Source organism: Eucyclogobius newberryi, unplaced genomic scaffold, assembly GCF_026437365.1.
Source record: "Eucyclogobius newberryi isolate DKJ021-1_F unplaced genomic scaffold, fEucNew1.0.hap1 SCAF_15, whole genome shotgun sequence".
Taxonomy (NCBI): Eukaryota; Metazoa; Chordata; class Actinopteri; order Gobiiformes; family Gobiidae; genus Eucyclogobius; species Eucyclogobius newberryi.
In genome coordinates this window covers 11,571,740-11,591,423 of record NW_027315779.1, presented here as the reverse complement: position 1 = coordinate 11,591,423, position 19,684 = coordinate 11,571,740, and the positions used below count along the sequence as shown (strand labels likewise).

Below are 19,684 nucleotides of genomic sequence, written 5' to 3'. Positions count from 1 at the left end.
ATAGAGATAAAAAAGGGCAGATGTTATATTTATATTATAATCGCACTTTAGCGGTTCGATTATTGTGAGAGAATAAACATCACAATTTCACGATTGTCGAGACTGGGACCAAACAGTGAAATATTTACCTTTCTTTAATTTCCAGGGTCTGACATGTTACTGTTCCTCAAGTTTGTGACCGGCTTTATGAAATATGCACGACAAATATAGTTTACGTGACGAAAACAACAAGATTAAAAAGTTATTCGCATTTTAGGTCTGTTTTAGATGGAACAAAAAATACTTCATTTTGGTTCTAAAATTGTCACGATTCATATTTTGTGGTCCTTACGATTATATTGCGACCTGAATTATCACGATGATTGATTAACCTAATAATTGTGAGCGACTCATGAGTAGGCCGTCACAAGCGATTATTGATTGAAGCGATTCCTTTTCGATTAGTCATTAGTCAAACGATTATTTATATTGCACAGTGAGGCTTTTTAAAAACACTATTAACCAAATAACGGAGGAAATGTGGCGACTATTGACCTTTCTTTAACCAGTGGGATTCAGAATCTCTTTTTCAGGAGATTGATTTGTAAAAAATGTCCAATGTTTACGAGACCAACAAGTCAACAACGCAGCGATTCCTTGGGCCTGAAAACGACAAAAGGCGGATTACGTTGGATGGCGGCGCTCAGGCGGCTTCAGGAATAAAGTGGATATAGAGAATATTCATGAAGTCTTATTAAAGGAAATCAGAAATAGTTATTATTTGTCAACAGTTTTTTTTAAATAACTTTAAAAATGTAATAACTTTAATAACCCTTTGTTGTAAAACGCCTTTTCGTGTGTTTTAAATGTCTGTTTAGTCCAGATAACGATTACGTTTGTTCAAATACTTTTTCAATAATTATTTATTGTTGACCAGTCATGTGGTCATAAGGTCATAACGCCATGGCAGTAATTAGAAGTCTTACGGTATGTTTCCTGTTGACAGCAGGGGGCGTGTTGGTGCTGGACTGTCCCAAAGACGACCCGTTGGTGCTGAGCGGTCCCAAAGATGACCCGTGGGTGCTGAGCTGTCCCAAAGACGACTCGTGGGTGCTGAGCTGTCCCAAAGACGACCCGTGGGGGCTGGACTGTCCTAAAGACAACCCTTGGGTGCTGAACTGTCCCAAAGGTGACCCGTTGGTGCTAGACTGTCCCAAAGGTGACCCATGAGTGCTGGACTGTCCCAAAGGTGACCCGTGGATCATGGTGGACTGTCCCGAAGGGGACCCTTGGGTGCTTGACTGTCCCAATGACGACCCGTGGGTGCTGGTGGACTGTCCCAAAGGTGACCCGTGGGTGCTGGACTGTCCCAAAGGCGACCCGTGGGTGCTGGATTGTCCCAATGACGACCCGTGGGTGCTGGTGGACTGTCCCAAAGGCGACCCGTGGGTGCTGGACTGTCCCAATGACGACCCGTGGGTGCTGGACTGTCCCAAAGGCGACCCATGGGTGCTGGACTGTCCCAAAGGCAACCTGTGGGTGCTGGACTGTCCTAGTTTTGACTCCTGGGTGCTAGAGTCTCCCATGACAGACTGATGGATGCTGGCTTGTCCCATGACAGACACATGGGTGCTGGACTGTCCCAACCCGGACCCGTGGGTGCTGCTGTGCCCTAGGCAGAAGGACTTGAAGCGAACTTCATCGTTTTCGGCTAAGATGGTCCTCATCTCCAGGCCGTTGTCGAAAGCGCAGGTCACATGGAAGGCCACAATGCAGGACGGCATGGAGCACTGACGAGACATAAGAGGAAGCAATCATTACATTTACTACACATTTTAGTTTTCAAATTGTATAGGCTCTGTGCAAAACCCTACACCGCTGCTTCAGGTTGACTCAAATGTCCCTGGAAACTGCTTCCACCTTAATTCAAGCCTTATGGAGGCTTGTCCAGAGCCGTGAAAAAATAATCAATATTTAAATATTAGGCAACGGTCACAAGTGGATAGTTTAATTATTTAAAGTACTCATGATGTAACTGCTTCAGAATACGTCAGTGCTAATGCTAACCTAATATAAATTGAATTAGACATCTTTTTTATCCAACAACATATAAAAACACAATCCAATAAGAAAACAAGACGAGAGAGTAGACATCCAGCAAATAATGAAGCAAAAAAAAGAAAGAAGAGAAAATCAAGGCACACGAAATCCAAAGAAAACGTCCGGGACACAGCCCTGCCTGAGCCCCCTTTCCTGTCAGTGGACCTGTCCGATGACCATATTATTTAATTCTTGATGTTAGACCATCGTTAAGAGCCCCAATATTTTAAATAATTTAATCGTTGATTTGAAATTTGTTTAGCACTTTAAATAAATATGGCAAACTAACAGAATAAAAAGCCTTCTCAGCGTCCAGACTTTTTATTACAGCTTTGTTTTGTTGTTTTTGTATTTGGTTAATGTGATTGGAAGGAAAATAATGAAAACATTAGTTTCACTAAAACATATTTGAAGGAGCAATGCAAGAAACACAAATATTATAATTGTCAACATAAAGGTATTTAGATTTACTTAGAGGAACACTTTTAGTAAGCGACTGCTACACTGTACAATGTATTACTTAACTAGGAGTAAAAGTATGAGGTCTGAAAACTACTCTGAGAAGCACAAACCAATACATCCACGGCACAAACCCACAGACTCCAAGCTTCAGACACATTTTGTTCCAAACACGGGTCGTTTCTGCTCCATTGGGTTTCAGATGGACGAGCGGAGGAGCGAGCAGACAGAGCAGTCACAACAAACACTGTCACCAGATTCAGAGAGAGAGAGGGGAGAGAGCGAGAGGAAGAGAGAGAGAGAGAGAGAGAGAGAGGGAGGTGAGAGAGGAAGAGAGGAGAGAGAGAGAAAGAGAGAGAGAGGAGAGCAAGCGAGACGAAGAGAGAGAGAGAGAGAGAGAGAGAGAGAGAGGGAGGTGAGAGAGGAAGAGAGGAGAGAGAGAGGAGAGAGAGGAGAGCAAGCGAGAGGAAGAGAGAGAGAGAGAGAGAGAGAGAGAGAGGGAGGTGAGAGAGGAAGAGAGGAGAGAGAGAGGAGAGAGAGGAGAGCAAGCGAGAGGAAGAGAGAGAGAGGGAGGTGAGAGAGGAAGAGAGGAGGGAGAGGAGAGAGAGAGAGAGAGAGAGAGAGAGAGAGAGGAGAGAGGGAGGTGAGGGAGAAAGAAAGGAGGGAGAGGAGAGCAAGCGAGAGAAAGATAGAGAGAGAGAGAGAGAGAGAGAGGGAGGGTGAGAGAGAAAGAGAGAGAGAAGGGAGAGGAGAGCAAGCGAGAGGAAGATAGAGAGAGAGAGAGAGGGAGGGTGAGAGAGAGAGAGAGGAAGAGAGAGAGAGGAGGGAGGGTGAGAGAGAGAGAGAGGAGAGCAAGCGAGAGGAAGAGCGAGAGAGAGAGAGAGAGAGTGTAGCGCAGGATGATATGGGCGTGTGTGTTACAGGTGACCTCCCCTTGAGACGCTACAGGAGAGTTGTACTTTGCTTGTACTTGTACTGTGAGTGAGTGAGCGGTGGAAACGAGTTATCACCGTTACTTCTTTGAATCATTTAACACCGGCCGACGGCAGCTTGTTGGGACAAGCGCACTTTACATTTTAACAAAGCATGAACAAAGACTTACTTCATGATGAACACATAGTTTATTAAGTGTAATTCAAGCATAGTAACTAGTTAAAGTTAGGGTTAGGAATTAGGGTTGAGTGTTAAAGTGCATTTTTTTTCCTGTTTTTCTAAATAGCTCGAGCCCTGAAATAGCAAGAGCTCTTATTTTCACCAGTTTTTTCATTATTATTATTATTCTCGGTCATTCTTCCACAACTCGGGCATTTTTGACCCCCTGAACATCGATGAAAAGTCCCACATGGGGACATAGGTCCCACATGGGGACATAGGTCCCACATGGGGACATAGGTCCCACATGGGGACATAGGTCACACATGGAGACATAGGTCCCACATGGGGACATAGGTCCCACATGGGGACATAGGTCACACATGGGGACATAGGTCACACATGGGGACATAAGTCACACATGGGGACATAGGTCACACATGGGGACATAGGTCACACATGGGGACATAGGTCACACATGGGGACATAGGTCACACATGGGGACATAGGTCACACATGGGGACATAGGTCCCACATGGGGACATATAGGTCCCACATGGGGACATAGGTCCCACATGGGGACATAGGTCACACATGGGGACATAGGTCCCACATGGGGACATAGGTCCCACATGGGGACATAGGTCCCACATGGGGACATAGGTCCCACATGGGGACATAGGTCACACATGGGGACATAGGTCCCACATGGGGACATCGAATAAAATGTTGCGAGAACGCCCGTCCTAACAAAACCCTCTTTCATCTGTTGCCACCACACGTGCGGCCGAGTGTTTGTTTTTTTTGTAGTTCCCCTCCATTTTTGTAGTTTCTCTTCTCTATCTGTCTTCCTGTTACTTCCTCAGCGTGAAATATTGCGATATTTGATAGAACTCTGCGAGAGTTCGCGCAGGATTCTCGGAGCTCTCCCCAGCCGTGTGTGTGTGTGTGTGTGTGTGTGTGTGTGAGTTAGGCAAATTCGGAGCAGCTACTCAGGTATGCGTTTTTAACAGTTTAACATCTAATCTTTGCCCTTAAAACTACGGTCATCTTTATTGACATGCTCTCAACCTTTAGGCTCCTCTACCATCCGATGAAATATTGTGAATTTACAACGGTGAGCTTGCAAAACAAGAGGGACTCTGTAAGTTAATTTATTTATTTGTTGCCGGAGCTAGATGCTACTAGCGCTAGCCTCCGGTGGAATGAGCTCATGTATATGCGCACAAATGTACTTTTTAACTTGTGTATTTAGTACTTTAACGATAATATAATTGTACTGGATTTCCACTTGGATTTGTGAATTTGGCCAAATTATAGAAACTTTCATGAAGCTAATTTAGTTGTTCTGTTGATTGCTGAATGTGCACATTCATTGTATAATTTATGGTGCAGAATTTATGGATTTATTTAGTGTGAAATGTTGTAAATGTACTGACATTGATACATAATAATAACAATATTTGAATATTTAAGGTTATGTTTCCTGTTTTTTCGAGGACAAGTCACGCCTAATGGAATTGATCTACGGAGCTCATATTTCACTCACTAATAAGTTTTTATGATCTGATTGGAAATAATTAATACCCATGTAAGAAATTTACTCTATAGCGCCGCCTACCTATTGTGTGAAAAACTCAACATTGTATGATTTGTTTCAAACTCATGGATTATATTCTCCTCAAGACGCCATGAAAAAAGTGCATTACAGATATCGCTCCACAAGCACTTTCTTATTAGCTTGCAAAAACGTCCGTTGCGACTTGACTCAATAGCGCCGCCTATGGCAAAAAAGATAAGAAATGAGATGCGTCCACTTCGGCCTAGCCACAAGAAATTTGAAAAGTGATGGAGCTCCCTGTGACGAGTGAAACACACACAGGCAGCATCGCTGTAAGACTTGTGCTAGGTTTTTGGGCGTGCTGTATTTGGTGCTGTGTCCATAGGAGGGAGGCGGAGGAACTCGGAGCCTGGATTGTGGTCGGACGGAGAGAATGCAGTGTCGGGGCGATTGCGATTAAAACACGGACGCGCTGGAAGGCGGTCGCGTGGGAGGCGAGAGCTATCATCATCATCGCTAGCGGCTTAAATTATGACTTAGTTTGGTGGGAGGGCACCTGTGCTAAATATCTATAATAATTTTACATCTGTTAAGTTGCAGTTTGTGAAGACATTTTGAAAATAAAGACTTTAAAATGACAGGAAGTAGAGCTGAATCCCTCTGCGATGTCATCAGTGTGTGACGTGCCAAAACACAGAGACAGTTTACACTGACACACTTTTGTCACAGTTTAAACCATCATTCAGCAAAATAAAGGTGTTATACGCTATTTTTGTTTGTCAAATCATAACTGTTGTGCAATGAATGTGGATTTTGGCTCTTGTTTACAGTCTGGTTGCTAGGTAACTGTCATATTTGCTGCCCATGTCCAACCAGGAAGTACAACAATAAACTTGACAAACATGGTCAAACTGAGGCCAAATAGGTAACATTTTTGGTAAAATCTTAAATGTAATCATGTTCACTGTGCTTTAGTGAAATGTATAGTTCAACCGCCGTATGCACTTCAAGTTGTGCCACAGTAAACATAATGGAAAGAAAAATGACTCATGTGTGCAAACTATGATGAAACCCTCTCCTTTATTTAGAGCCGTGTAGGAGGACTCAATGTACATGGTGTTATCACACTTATGTAACCCACTTCTGAACTGAGCAAGAACAGCCGACCAAGTACAGCCACATGACGCTTTTGTGAGGACGAAATGTATGAAATTATGCCTTTGTGATTGGATTAGCATTTTCTTTTTTTTTCTTTTTAAATCACAGTTTAGTTCACAGCGCAACTTTTGTTCTTGTTTTTTTCCCTCAGATGCCATTGTATTAACCATGTTGAAGTCATTCTGGTAAATTTGCTTTTGTTACACAGATCTCTGGTCGAACATCACACACAAACACAAGAACCAATAGAACATGCCAGAAATATACAAAGATTTACTTCAATTCAATTTATTTTTGTGACGCCCAAAATCACAACAGCATTTTCCACGAGACAGGAGGACACGAGTGAGGACAGATTAAACAATGTTCATAGGGACTTGGCAATGTCCCAGCATCCCGTGTCCTTAGACAAATGTCCCAAGCTCCCCTGACCAGGAAAACCTACCAAACCTCCTTAGGAAAAAGTATAAACCTGGAGGAGTTCCACAGTGAAGGATCTGACTCCCTCAGAAGGACAGACGTGGACAGTGGAGCTGGAGCCACTCAGAAAGAGAACCAGTTCTTCAGGAGGAGAACCAGTTCTTCCAGGCAGATGAAGAACCGTTCATCTGGCATAGAGACCGTTTCTCCAGGTAAAGAGCCCACAGACCAATCCAAAAAGGGATTAGAGAGTGGAGGGAAAATCATTTTGTAGGTAAAAAAAGAAAAGGCCCTCGGGTACGGTTGATATAATATTTTCGCCTGGGCATTTACAAACTAAAGTTGGAACAAACTGGCCCACATTGGGCAAATACTCACGTCCCCAGTAAAGTCCAGGACCCTTTTATTGAAACAAAGAGAAAAAGAGGGGAATGTGAAATTTCTCAGGGGTAAGGCAGTGTATCTGCAAATGCCGAAGCCTCTTCTGGTGTAGTAAATATTTTCATTTTTCCATCCACGTTGAGCCTCATCGTTGCAGAGCATAATCCACCGTCTTCTCTCTCAGGCGAGATTTCACTCTCTTCCTCAAAAGTTTCTTGACCACTCTCGCAGAGTAGTCGTTGAAGAAAGAGACGTGGCGCTCGATTGGTTGTGTCGGGTCCAGGGCGAGAAGTCTGGATGTAGCTATGACTCGCTGTTGTGGAACTTCAGTAGAATAGGTCTTGGACACTGGTTCAGGGCCGGCTTGGGGGCCAGGGAGCGATGTGCATATTCACTGTGTTTTTTATGTAACTCTGCCACAGTATGTCATGTTTGGAAGTTGTAAACAGCAATGGAAAGCTGAGACTGTGTGCTTTTAAATGGTTAATATGGTAGGTCTACACATTCTACAAATCAAAGAACACTGATGGGCTTCAAGTTAGTAAGTCTGTGCCTCGCCACCTATTCTGGAAAAATACAACAATGCACCTTCCGTTCATTGTTGTTGAGGGTAATGTGATAAGGCATCATGTTGAAAGGAGGGAAAAGGGGGCAAAACGGGGCCATGAGACAGTTTGAGTCGTGGGAAAGTCAGGGACAGTGCAGAGGAGGTCAGAAGACAACAAGGAGGAAAACCATCATAGACATCAAAATGGGGAGGAGAGAAATGGGACAAGTGTGCAATATTTGACAGACCAACGAGAGCAATGTCTGGGGTTTGTGGAGGAAGGAGGCGTGTGCTACGACACAAACCAAACACAAACCCTATGAAACTACAGTGTATTATCTATTATCTATCTAATACTGCCATATAAAGCCACCACAGTAAAAATATTGTAATATTATGGCCCAATTAGTTTTTTATGATTGATTAAAAATTGGATTGCCAAATCATCCATCCATCCATCCATCCATTTTCAACCGCTTGTTCCCTTTCGGGGTCGTGGGTGACTGGAGCCTATCCAAGTGACTTCGGGGACATAGACATTACAGACAGTTCACGCTCACATTTATTCACTAGGGCCAATTTAGAGTCACCAATTTCTGCCTAACACATGAATGTCTTTGGAAGGTGGGAGGAGCCGGAGAACCCGGAGAGAACCCACGGTAACACGGGGAGAACATGCAGACTCCACCCAGAGAGATCATGTGATGTTGGTCTGGTCCGGGAATCGAACCCATGATCTCCTTCTTGAGAAGCAAGAGCGCTAACCACCGTGCACTATATTACTGAACTGAATGTATTATTAGTAATCATTGCACTGTTTACATAAAAAACAACTCTAAGTGAACATTTTACATGGAAAATATAATTGTTTTTTTAAAACTTGATTTTTACTTTTTTGTGATGCATGAATTTGAATGTCGCCTATGAATTGTTTATTGGTATGTACAGTTTTTAGTTTTAGTTTGAGTCTATGACTCAATGATTCACATTTATTGCCAGAATGTATATGTAAACGCATATTTAATTACATTTAAAAAACTGACATAATAATATTAAACGATTAATCAGATGTATAGTGTATAGTACTTCTGAAATTCCATAACAAATTTCACCAAGTCTTTTATTGATAATTTCATATTCATTATTCTAAAATATGTATAGAAGGGCTTTTATGTAGTCAGTGGAGGTTAAGATGGCTCTGCCTGCGCCGCACAGACAGGCCTCCTGCAGAGAAAGATCTTAAGATCTCCATATCAGCTTTTCCCTTAAAGAAATGTTTACACTGAGAAAAACACATTACAGAGGCGCTCCAAGCCCTTCATAGCTTAATCTACAGAATCAACAGCACCGGAACATCTACAGCTCAAAGCCAACAGATGGAGGGTTATAATGGAACAACGGTGTGGTGAGAACGGCAGTGGAATGTGTTAGCGTTAGCGACGTTAGCGCTGTGTTTGTTTATGGAGAAATGTGATCAGAGGTTTAGATAAGATAAGATAAGATAAGATATTCCTTTATTGTCCCACATGGTGAAATTTCATTGGTGCAACGCAGGTAGATACAGAGGTAGATACAGAAGAACAGATCACTTATAGGAAGTCTGAAAAACACTTTCAGTAGAAGATCTCCTATAAATAAATAAAAACTCCCATAGACAAATGAATAAATAAATACCATTGCATGTGATCACGACAGTAATTGCACATGAATATGTGTCACGACAGCACATAGGTTGCACATGAATTTCATAGTAATTGCACATGAATTGCACATGAATTCCAACAGCAATTGCACATATGACAGAATTGCACATGGTTAGCTCAGTATTGCGAGTGTTCAGTACTAACAGTTTTTGTTATAAAGTCTGACAGCAGCAGGAAGGAAAGACCTACGGAACCTTTCCTTCACACATCGAGGGTGGATCAGTCTCTCACTGAAGCTGCTCTCCAGAGAGGACAGAGTGTCCTGCAGGGGGTGACACTCATGGTCCAGCATAGATGTGAATCTAGCCAGGACCCTCCTGTCCCCCACCTCCTGCACCGAGTCCAGAGCACAGCCCAGGACGGAGCTGGACTTCTTGATGACTCTGTCCAGCTTCCTCCTCTCCCTCTCTGTGATGCTGCTGCTCCAGCAGGCCACACCGTACAGGAGGGCCGATGCCACCACAGAGTCGTAGAAGGTCTTCAGGAGTGGCCCTGTCACTCCAAAAGACCTGAGTCTCCTCAGGAGGTAGAGCCGACTCTGGCTCTTCCTGTACAGTCTGTGTTATGAGTCCAGTCCAGTTTGTGGTTCAGATGAACACCCAGGTACTTGTATGAGTCCACTCTCTCAATGTCCCGTTCCTGGATGTTCACTGGTGAGGGGGCAGTGGGGTGGCGTCTGCGGAAATCCACCACCATCTCCTTGGTCTTCCCCGCGTTGATGAGGAGGTGGTTCCGCTGACACCAGTCCACAAAGTCCTGGTCCAGTCCCCTGTACTCCGCGTCATCGTCGTCCGTGATGAGTCCGATGATGGCAGAGTCGTCAGAGAACTTCTGCAGGACACAGCTGTCCGTGTCATGTCTGAAGTCTGCAGTGTAAAGGGTGAGGAGAAAGGGCGCGAGGACAGTGCCCTGGGGCGCCCCCACACTGCAGGTCCGAGTGTCAGACACACAGTTCCGGGCTCTCACAAACTGGGGTCGGTCTGTGAGGTAGTCCAGGATCCACTCTGCCAGGTCATACTCCACACCAGACGTCTCCAGCTTGTCCCTCAGGAGCAGCGGCTGGATGGTGTTGAAGGCGCTGGAAAGATCGAAGAACAGAATCCTCACAGAGCTGCCAGGCTTTTCCAGGTGAGAGAGAGAGCGGTGCTGCAGGGAGATGACGGCGTCCTCCACTCCGATGCCAGACCGATATGTAAACTGCAGCGGGTCCATGGCTGAGCTCACGGTGGAGCGGAGGTGGTCCAGGACTAGCCGCTCCAGTGTCTTCATCAGGTGGGACGTGAGAGCCACTGGCCTGAAGCTGTTGAGGTCTTTGGCGCGCGGTGTCTTAGGCACAGGTACCAGACAGGAGGTCTTCCAGACCTGTGGTACCACCCTCAGCTTCAGGCTCATGTTGAAGACATGCTCCATAACTCCACACAGTTCATCTGCGCAGGACTTAAGGAGCCTGGGGCTGATGCCATCAGGTCCTGCTGCCTTCCTCACTTTAATCCTCTTCAGCTCACTCCTCACCTGTGCTGCTGTGACAGTCAGTGGTTGGCAGGGGGACCGTGTGCTGGAGAGATGGGTGAGTCCAGGCAAAGTGGGGAGCTGATGGTCCGGGGCAGATAAGCGAAGAGGAACAGATGCAGGGCATTGTCCAGCTGTGGAAGAGGGAGCATGCAGCTGTGCAGGGGGAGGGGCGGGTGACCGATCAAACCTCAAGAAGTGAGCATTTAAATCATTCACCCACTGTAGATCCCCCTCTGTCTGGGCAGGGGGGATTTTGAAGCCCGAGATGGTTTTCAGGCTCCTCCACACTCCCTGAATGTTCTTTTGCTGCAGCTGCTCCTCCATCCTCCTCTTGTAGCCGGCCTCAGCCTGCCTGATCTTCCTCCTCAGCTCCTTCTGCACAGTCCTCAGCTCCTCCTTGTTCCCTGACCTGAAGGCTCTCTTCTTCTCCTTCAACAGAGCCTTCAGTTCACGGTTAATCCATGGCTTGTTGTTTGGAAAACACCGCACCGTCCGGGAGGGAACAATGTTCTCAAAACAGAAGTTGATGTAGTCCGTGATGCACTCTGTGATGGTGTTGATGTCCTCCCCATGTGGGTCATAAAGCTCAGTCCAGACAGTGGTGCTGAAGCAGTCCCTCAGAGCCTCCTCGCTCTCAGCAGACCACATCCTCACCTCACGGGACACCACAGGCTGCCTGCGCACGATGGGTTCATACACAGGCCTCAGATGTACAAGGTTGTGGTCCGAGCTGCCCAGGGGAGGGAGGGGGGAAGAAGAATAAGCCTCCTTGGTGTTGGCAAAAAACAAGTCCAATGTTCTATTGTTTCTGGTGGGGCAGGTAACATACTGGGTGTATGTTGGTAGAACAGAAGAGGGAGAAGCGTGGTTAAAGTCACCAGAGATGAGGAAGAGAGCCTGTGGATGCTGTGTTTGCAGCCTACAAGTGCAGGAGAGCAGTGCTTCACAAGCATCTTCAGCATTGGCAGACGGGGCCACATAGACTGCGATCAAAATCACATGTGAGAACTCCCGGGGCAGATAATATGGCCTCATGCCAATAGCCAATAGTTCAATATCCTTGTTACATAGCTGCTCCCTCACTGTGCAGTGTTCGGGTTTGGACCAGCTCGTGTTCACATACACCGCCAGACCTCCACCTCTTTTCTTCAAGCATTCTCTCGTTCTGTCCGCCCGCAGCAGATGAAAATTGTCCAAACCTACAATAGAGTCTGGCATTTCTGCTGTTAACCAGGTCTCTGTGAAAATCAAGACGCTGCTGTCCCTATAAATCCTCTGGGACCGCATGAGGCTCGCTATTTCCGTCATTTTATTTTGAAGGGACCTCACGTTACCCATGACTACGGCGGGAACCGACTTCCTGTTTGTCCCTCTCTTCTCTCGGAGTTTACGTCCAGCCCGTCTGCCTCGTTGCGTTTTCCTTGTCCGCCGGGATAACGTGACGATCTCAGGGTAAGACGACTGTTCTCCGCAGTTTCATGAGTTTCTCCTTTGTGTAAACGCGGTACGGCGCCGGGCGGGGGGCGGGGCCGGAGCCGGGGGACTCAGAGCCAAGACACATCGCAACGACACGACGAAAACACTCAATCCAGCCGAATAAAGTCAAAACAAGTTAATTTAAAGCGATTCCAGTGCGTGTCCCGATCGTTCGTGAAGTTCCTCTTTCATATAAACGTGTATATAAACGTGTACCGACGACACGCCGTACTTTAGCGCGGCCGGAGGGCGCGGGGGGGGGGGGCTGGTGGGCTCGCTCGGAGCTAGCTCACGTCACAACAACACAACGAACGCAACGAAAAACGCTCAAATCCAGCCGAAAAAAGTCAAAAACAGTTGAATTAAAAAACTATTCCAGCGCGTGTCCCTATCGTACAGTAAAATAGAAAAAATATACTAACTATATTTACAAAATATAGGAGATAAAGCACAATAAGTGTGAGAAAGAAGAGAGAGCGTTTACACCGGGCTGCCAGCTGTACCAGCGCCTTATGACTTAACAGCAGGAGGCTAAAGACGCTGGGTTTGGCTCAAAGTGAAAGTCATTATGTAAATTTTACTGATGAGCTCAGTTAGTGTCGGTCACAATAAAAAACTACCATCATTATATTTTTACACCAAGTACCACCAAAAGAAAAGCTTTGGCTTTCAGACTACGGTCTATCATAGGGCTAAACCAGGTCAGTAGGACCACAGCATTGCCACAGTAGTTTTAACCAGATTTTGATTCACCTTTACCTACAAATGTTCTATATTTACTTGTACATGATCTAGATTTACCTGCACATGTTCTAGATGTATTCGCACATGTGTTAAATGGTCACATTTACACATATATGACTTCAAACATATATATATATATATATATATATATATATATATATATATATATATATAGCGCTTTTCTACCGCTTTACATCAAGGAACCAGTCACCCATTCACACCCCAGATGTGTGGGTTAAGTGTCTTGCCCAAGGACACAACGGCAGTATTCACATGAGATTCACAGCTGCGATCACACCACCAACCTGCGGGCCAGTGGATCTGACCGCTCTGACCGAGCGGGAAGTCGAACCGCCGACCTTTGAATCAGAAGACGAGCACTCTACCACTGAGCTACTGCTGCCTAAGTGTTCTGGATTTACATGTGCATGTTCTGCCCACACGTGGCGTGGATTTACCTGAATGCAGGTGCCCGTGTGCTCCCGGCACAGGGTGCAGCTCAGGGCCCAGCGACTCGACGGGATGTGGGACACTTTTGTGATCGGCTCCATTTTCTCTGGACACCCGATACTCACCTGCACAAAACACAAAACACATGTACGATACACAAAGGGCACTGAAAGAACCAATATTATGCAGTATTTGTATTGATATTGTCCTTTAAACACGCTTAGAAGCACCTCAGCTTTGGCATCTCATGTTTTAGAACTTAAAAGAATGTGTTTCATATGATTTATGGACTTAAAACAGCACATGTCACAAAACTGGAATATTTGGAGTGTTTTTTGACTCACGGAGAGAGAAGCTAAACTCCAGGTATGTTTTTGATGAAGGAACAATGTCAGAACAGTGTTAAAAGCTTAAATCTACACAGGAAGTAGATCAGCACACATTCTAAAAAAAACCTTAAGGTTCGGAGCTAATACAAGAATCACTATCATGCAAATACCTAAATACATGTAATTTGCTGTTTGAGAGTATAAATGCAACGTTGATTCAGTTGCGTTTAGCGCAGCCGTGTTGAAAAGGACAAGTAGCTCAAGACTTGCTCTAGAACTTGAACCACTTGTCTTCACAATTGTTTTCACTTTTGTCTGTTTAATTTAGCTGTAAACAAAATATTTGCGGCTTGCAAACTGTTGTTTGGACCACACGAGCGTCGGTATTTTTAACTGCCAACATCTGGAGGCCATTATTCCCTGATTGTTTTATTTAGCACTAAAACTCTGGATTAACTTTGGTCTTTGCATGTTAAAAAATGTCAGATTTTCCATTCAGTCTTCCCAATTTTACACAGATACTGAATGATAAAATGGGTTTATTGTTGTTGTTTCTTTTCCACTTGTCGACGCCAAGAGCTGCGCTTGTAAGACTCTCATCTTCAAAGCAGGAACATGTGCAGCCTTTGGTAATAACATACGATTGTGCTCGGCCTATTGACAGTTTTGTCACCAAATCCAACCCGGGCTCATTGATCGGTGCCAAACAGCCGGGCAGAATGGACCCTCAGTGCGCACACAACCAAAGCGATATATCCGGCTTCCTTCCTCTTCATGAAAACCAAAAACTATTCATTTTTTCCTCACAAGAACCAGCTTTCCCCATCGATCACTTGGTGTTTTTCGGATAGAAGAAATATCAAAAAGAAAATCCACAAATGTTGACTTAATTCGAGATGTCCATAGTCGGAGCAGAGTTTGGTCCTTAGAGGAAGAATTTGGGGGATTTTTTACCTGATTTTTTTTGTCTTAAAATTAGAAAAACAGAACTAGTTAGGCTATCAGTTCTGTAAGGCCGTGCGAAGCACGGCTGCGAAAGTGCGCACGAAATCTAATCACTAACGCACTCCTCCACTCATGCACGCCCTGTGCATTCTAAAGTAGTAGGAAAATGGAACATTACCGTTGTAAACGGGCAAAGCCCGTGCAAAAGTGTGCACTTTGTGGTCGTCATCCCCATATAAAGCGCTTGTTTGCGCTAAGTAGCTCACAAATACGTTCCCCATCTCTTGCATGTTCCGTGCATATAAACATGTAATGCAAACATTTTACATTATTACTGTGTAGAGGGCCAAAAACACAACGTTAACAAAATTAACGAAAGTACCCGTCAGTGAACAGGGACCCACACCATGACCAACTCAGGACCAACCCCCCTATTTTTCACCCAGTGAACATTGACGAAAAGTCAAAAAAATGTGCACACCTCTAAAAATCGTGCCTCTCTACATTCTGGCTATCTTCCTTTTCAATCATTTAAAAAATTGGCGCGACAGCGCCCCCAAATGTCCCAAAAATGAATTGAGAGATGGCCCAAAAAAAATCTGATTGTAGAATCATGACATTTGGTGCAGAGATAGATGGTGACAAGAGAAGTAAAAATATTATTACAGCAACGCCGTCCGCCCAAACAAATATTGGCCGTATTGGATCAAAATTTGCTAAGCATGACTCGGGAGTTTTTCCATATGTCATATGGAAGAACTGCCCGAAACAGCTGAAATTTGGTAAAAATGGTGTTGGGGAGTGGGACATCAAAAGTTTTCCAAATTACTTTGATACCTGTCACGGTCTCTGTGCTGCAAACTGTAGGTACAATTTAGGAAATTTCCCAAATTTAAAATTTGCTGCCGTTTGCGCAGATAAAGTCTGAATTGCGTCAAATTTGAATTTTAAGTGAAATAAATTTATTTGGAGTGACAGCGCCCCCTACAAAATGTTTAATTTTTCGAAATTTTATGAAATTTGGCACAAAATTCCATTTTGGCATCGCGAAAGCTCGCAATTTCCTACCTCATGGTGTGGGTCGTGGGTACTGACGGGTTAATTTTAAGTGGGCTCCGCCCACTTTGTGTTTTTGGTCCTCTATACAGTAATAATGTTCAATTTTTGCCTTACATGCTTATATGCACGGAACATGCAAGAGATGGGGAACATATTTGTGAGCTACTTAGCACAAACAAGCACTTTACATGGTCGTCATCCCCATGTAAAGTGATCGTTTAGTGCGCACTTTTGCACGGGCTTCGCCCGTTTACAACGGTAATGTTCCATTTTCCTACTACTAATTAGTATGCACGGGGCGTGCATGAGTGAAGGAGTGCGTTAGTGCGTGTTTGGAAGTGGGCGAGTGCTTCGCACTCGATTTCGTGCACACTTTCGCAGCCGTGCCTTGCACGGCCTTACGGAATTAATAGGCCTCTCGCCAGCTTGTGGCGGTTGGGCCTAATAATAATAATAATGACAGGCCTATAGAATGCCCAACCAAGCAATAGCACGCTGATAAACCAGATATTTTACAAACTAGACATTTTTCCCATCACATTTAATCAGAAAACCTTTTGAGTGAAACAGAAAGCATATCGTACGTTCAAAACGATTGAGGCGGCGTTCCCCCATCCCCCAAACCGCGACGCTAATACACGTTCTTATTTGTACATAAGCCGGCACAGAAAAACACCGCTTTCAACCAGAGACATGCAAACGATCCTTTTCTCCCGCCGCTCGGAGCCAAGAGCGAACAAAAGCCAAACAATCAGACCAATCAAGGGTGACAGAAGGCAATTAGAAATGAAAGCCAAAATCTCCCATTACCGACAAATCTGTGACTACCAGATATGAGTGGAGTTTACTACGCGCCTCACCTAAACGCGAGCTCGCTTTGAGTCTATTCAGAGTCTTCAGAAAATATCCAATCACTTGACAAATAGCAGCCAATTTACCGTTCCAAGTCGAGGGAGCGAGGACACAAGCGTTTTAAAGGGGAATCAGGTAAAGTAGCTGTAAAAAAAAGTGACAGGTGTGCGATGCTAAAGGAAAATATTAGTATAAATGGATGTTTTTTTCTTAAGCTAACAGGGATAATTGGAGCGGAACTCGACTAAAAGCAGGAGAGATGGACGTGGGTGGGGGCGTGGGTGTGGGCGAGGGTGTGGGCGTGGGTGTGGGCGGGGGTGTGGGCGTGGGTGTGGGCGTGGGCGGGGGCGTGGGCGGGGGTGTGGGCGTGGGTGTGGGCGGGGGCGTGGGTGGGGGTGTGGGCGTGGGTGTGGGCGGGGGTGTGGGCGGGGGTGTGGGCGGGGGTGTGGGCGTGGGTGTGGGCGGGGGTGTGGGTGTGGGCGTGGGTGTGGGCGGGGGTGTGGGCGGGGGTGTGGGTGTGGGCGTGGGTGTGGGCGTGGGGTCGGATGCCATCGCCGGTCGTCTCGGTTAACAGCTTTTCGGATCATCGTAGTTCAGTCGGTCCATTGTCCGTTACCGGCCGCTCGTCGCCGCGACCTTCAGTTCTGGAAGTGTTTGCGAGGCGTTGTGTAGAGGAGAGTTCTTCAAGGTCATTTTGTCTTCAGGTTTTGGTATTGGTATTGAGACACTTCTCAGACGAACATGAAGGGTCATTTAGACACTTTGGAACAGTTCATGTGGCGGTTTCAAACAGGTTTACGTGTCCTGGGGGTGAAGCGAGCGTGGGGTCAGCAGCAAAACATCCATCCAAAACCCGAGAGGAACAACTCCATTTCACATCTGGATCACGACTGCATTTAATACTTTAAACACACTTTTAATACACCACACTGTGTGGTGTACACGTGTGCCACTGTGTGTACACGTGTGTGCCACTGTGTGTACACGTGTGTGCCACTGTGTGTACACGTGTGTGCCACTGTGTGTACACGTGTGCCACTGTGTGTACACGTGTGTGCCACTGTGTGTACACGTGTGCCACTGTGTGTACACGTGTGTGCCACTGTGTGTACACGTGTGTGCCACTGTGTGTACACGTGTGCCACTGTGTGTACACGTGTGTGCCACTGTGTGTACACGTGTGTGCCACTGTGTGTACACGTGTGTGCCACTGTGTGTACACGTGTGTGCCACTGTGTGTACACGTGTGCCACTGTGTGTACACGTGTGTGCCACTGTGTGTACACGTGTGTGCCACTGTGTGTACACGTGTGCCACTGTGTGTACACGTGTGTGCCACTGTGTGTACACGTGTGCCACTGTGTGTACACGTGTGTGCCACTGTGTGTACACGTGTGTGCCACTGTGTGTACACGTGTGCCACTGTGTGTACACGTGTGCCACTGTGTGTACACGTGTGCCACTGTGTGTACACGTGTGTGCCACTGTGTGTACACGTGTGTGCCACTGTGTGTACACGTGTGCCACTGTGTGTACACGTGTATGCCACTGTGTGTACACGTGTATGCCACTGTGTGTACACGTGTGCCACTGTGTGTGCCACTGTGTGTACACGTGTGCCACTGTGTGTGCCACTGTGTGTGCCATTGTGTGTACACGTGTATGCCACTGTGTGTACACGTGTGCCACTGTGTGTACACGTGTGCCACTGTGTGCCACTGTGTGTACATGTGTGCCATTGTGTGTACACGTGTATGCCACTGTGTGTAAACGTGTGCCACTGTGTGCCACTGTGTGTACACGTGTGCCACTGTGTGCCACTGTGTGCCACTGTGTGTACACGTGTGCCACTGCGTGTGCCACTGTGTGTACACGTGTATGCCACTGTGTGTACACGTGTATGCCACTGTGTGTACACGTGTGCCACTGTGTGTACACGTCTATGCCACTGTGTGTGCCACTGTGTGTACGTGTGTGACTGTGTGTACACGTGTATGCCACTGTGTGTGCCACTGTGTGTGCCACTGTGTGTACACGTGTGCCACTGTGTGTACACGTGTATGCCATTGTGTGTGCCACTGTGTGTGCATGTGTGTGACTGTGTGTACATGTGTGTGACCAGGCTGCGAAATAGACGGGGGCCCGGGGCCCGCAAGCAGTTGAATCTCCGGCGAGCCCGCGGTTTGAAATAGAAGGGGGCCGGCCGTGCAATGTATATGTTTGTAGTTTATTTTGTAGGACGAGAGTTCATATATTCCACAAGATCTCCTTGTGTCAAATGCTGTAAACAGTATTTATTTTGTATCTAAGAAATATTATTATATTGAATTAAACAGTTTTAAAGATCATGATCTCTGATTTATATGATTCAGTATTTGTGCTCTTCATATCAAATAACTGATAAAAGTACTTTAAATTGTTTTACATGCTAACAACCAGGTTTAAAACAACACATTTATCTTGTTCTTATGACGCCACGATGCCGCGCACACTTGTGGGCCCCTGAAATTGCTTGGGGGCCCCTAACTTTGAAAATCTATTTCTCAGCCTGGTGACTGTGTGTGTACATGTGTGTGACTGTGTGTGTACATGTGTGTGACTGTGTGTGTACATGTGTGTGACTGTGTGTGTGTACACGTGTGTGACTGTGTGTACAAGTGTGTGACTGTGTGTACATGTGTGTGACTGTGTGTACATGTGTGTGACTGTGTGTGTACATGTGTGTGACTGTGTGTGTACATGTGTGTGACTGTGTGTGTACATGTGTGTGACTGTGTGTGTGTACACGTGTGTGACTGTGTGTACATGTGTGTGACTGTGTGTACATGTGTGTGACTGTGTGTGTACATGTGTGTGACTGTGTGTGTACATGTGTGTGACTGTGTGTGTACATGTGTGTGACTGTGTGTGTGTACAC

General features: G+C 45.8%; 1 protein-coding gene across 1 annotated transcript in view; it reads right to left on the bottom strand.

Moving 5' to 3' along the window:
* Window positions 1-19,684, bottom strand: part of jade2 (jade family PHD finger 2) — a 218,363-nt gene that overhangs the window by 68,839 nt on the left and 129,840 nt on the right. The window contains exons 9-10 of the mRNA XM_072445655.1: window positions 13,591-13,707; window positions 966-1,769 (exon numbers count right to left, since the gene is read on the bottom strand). Of these exons, the coding sequence (XP_072301756.1) occupies window positions 966-1,769; window positions 13,591-13,707 (921 nt within the window). The remainder of the gene's footprint in view (window positions 1-965; window positions 1,770-13,590; window positions 13,708-19,684) is intronic.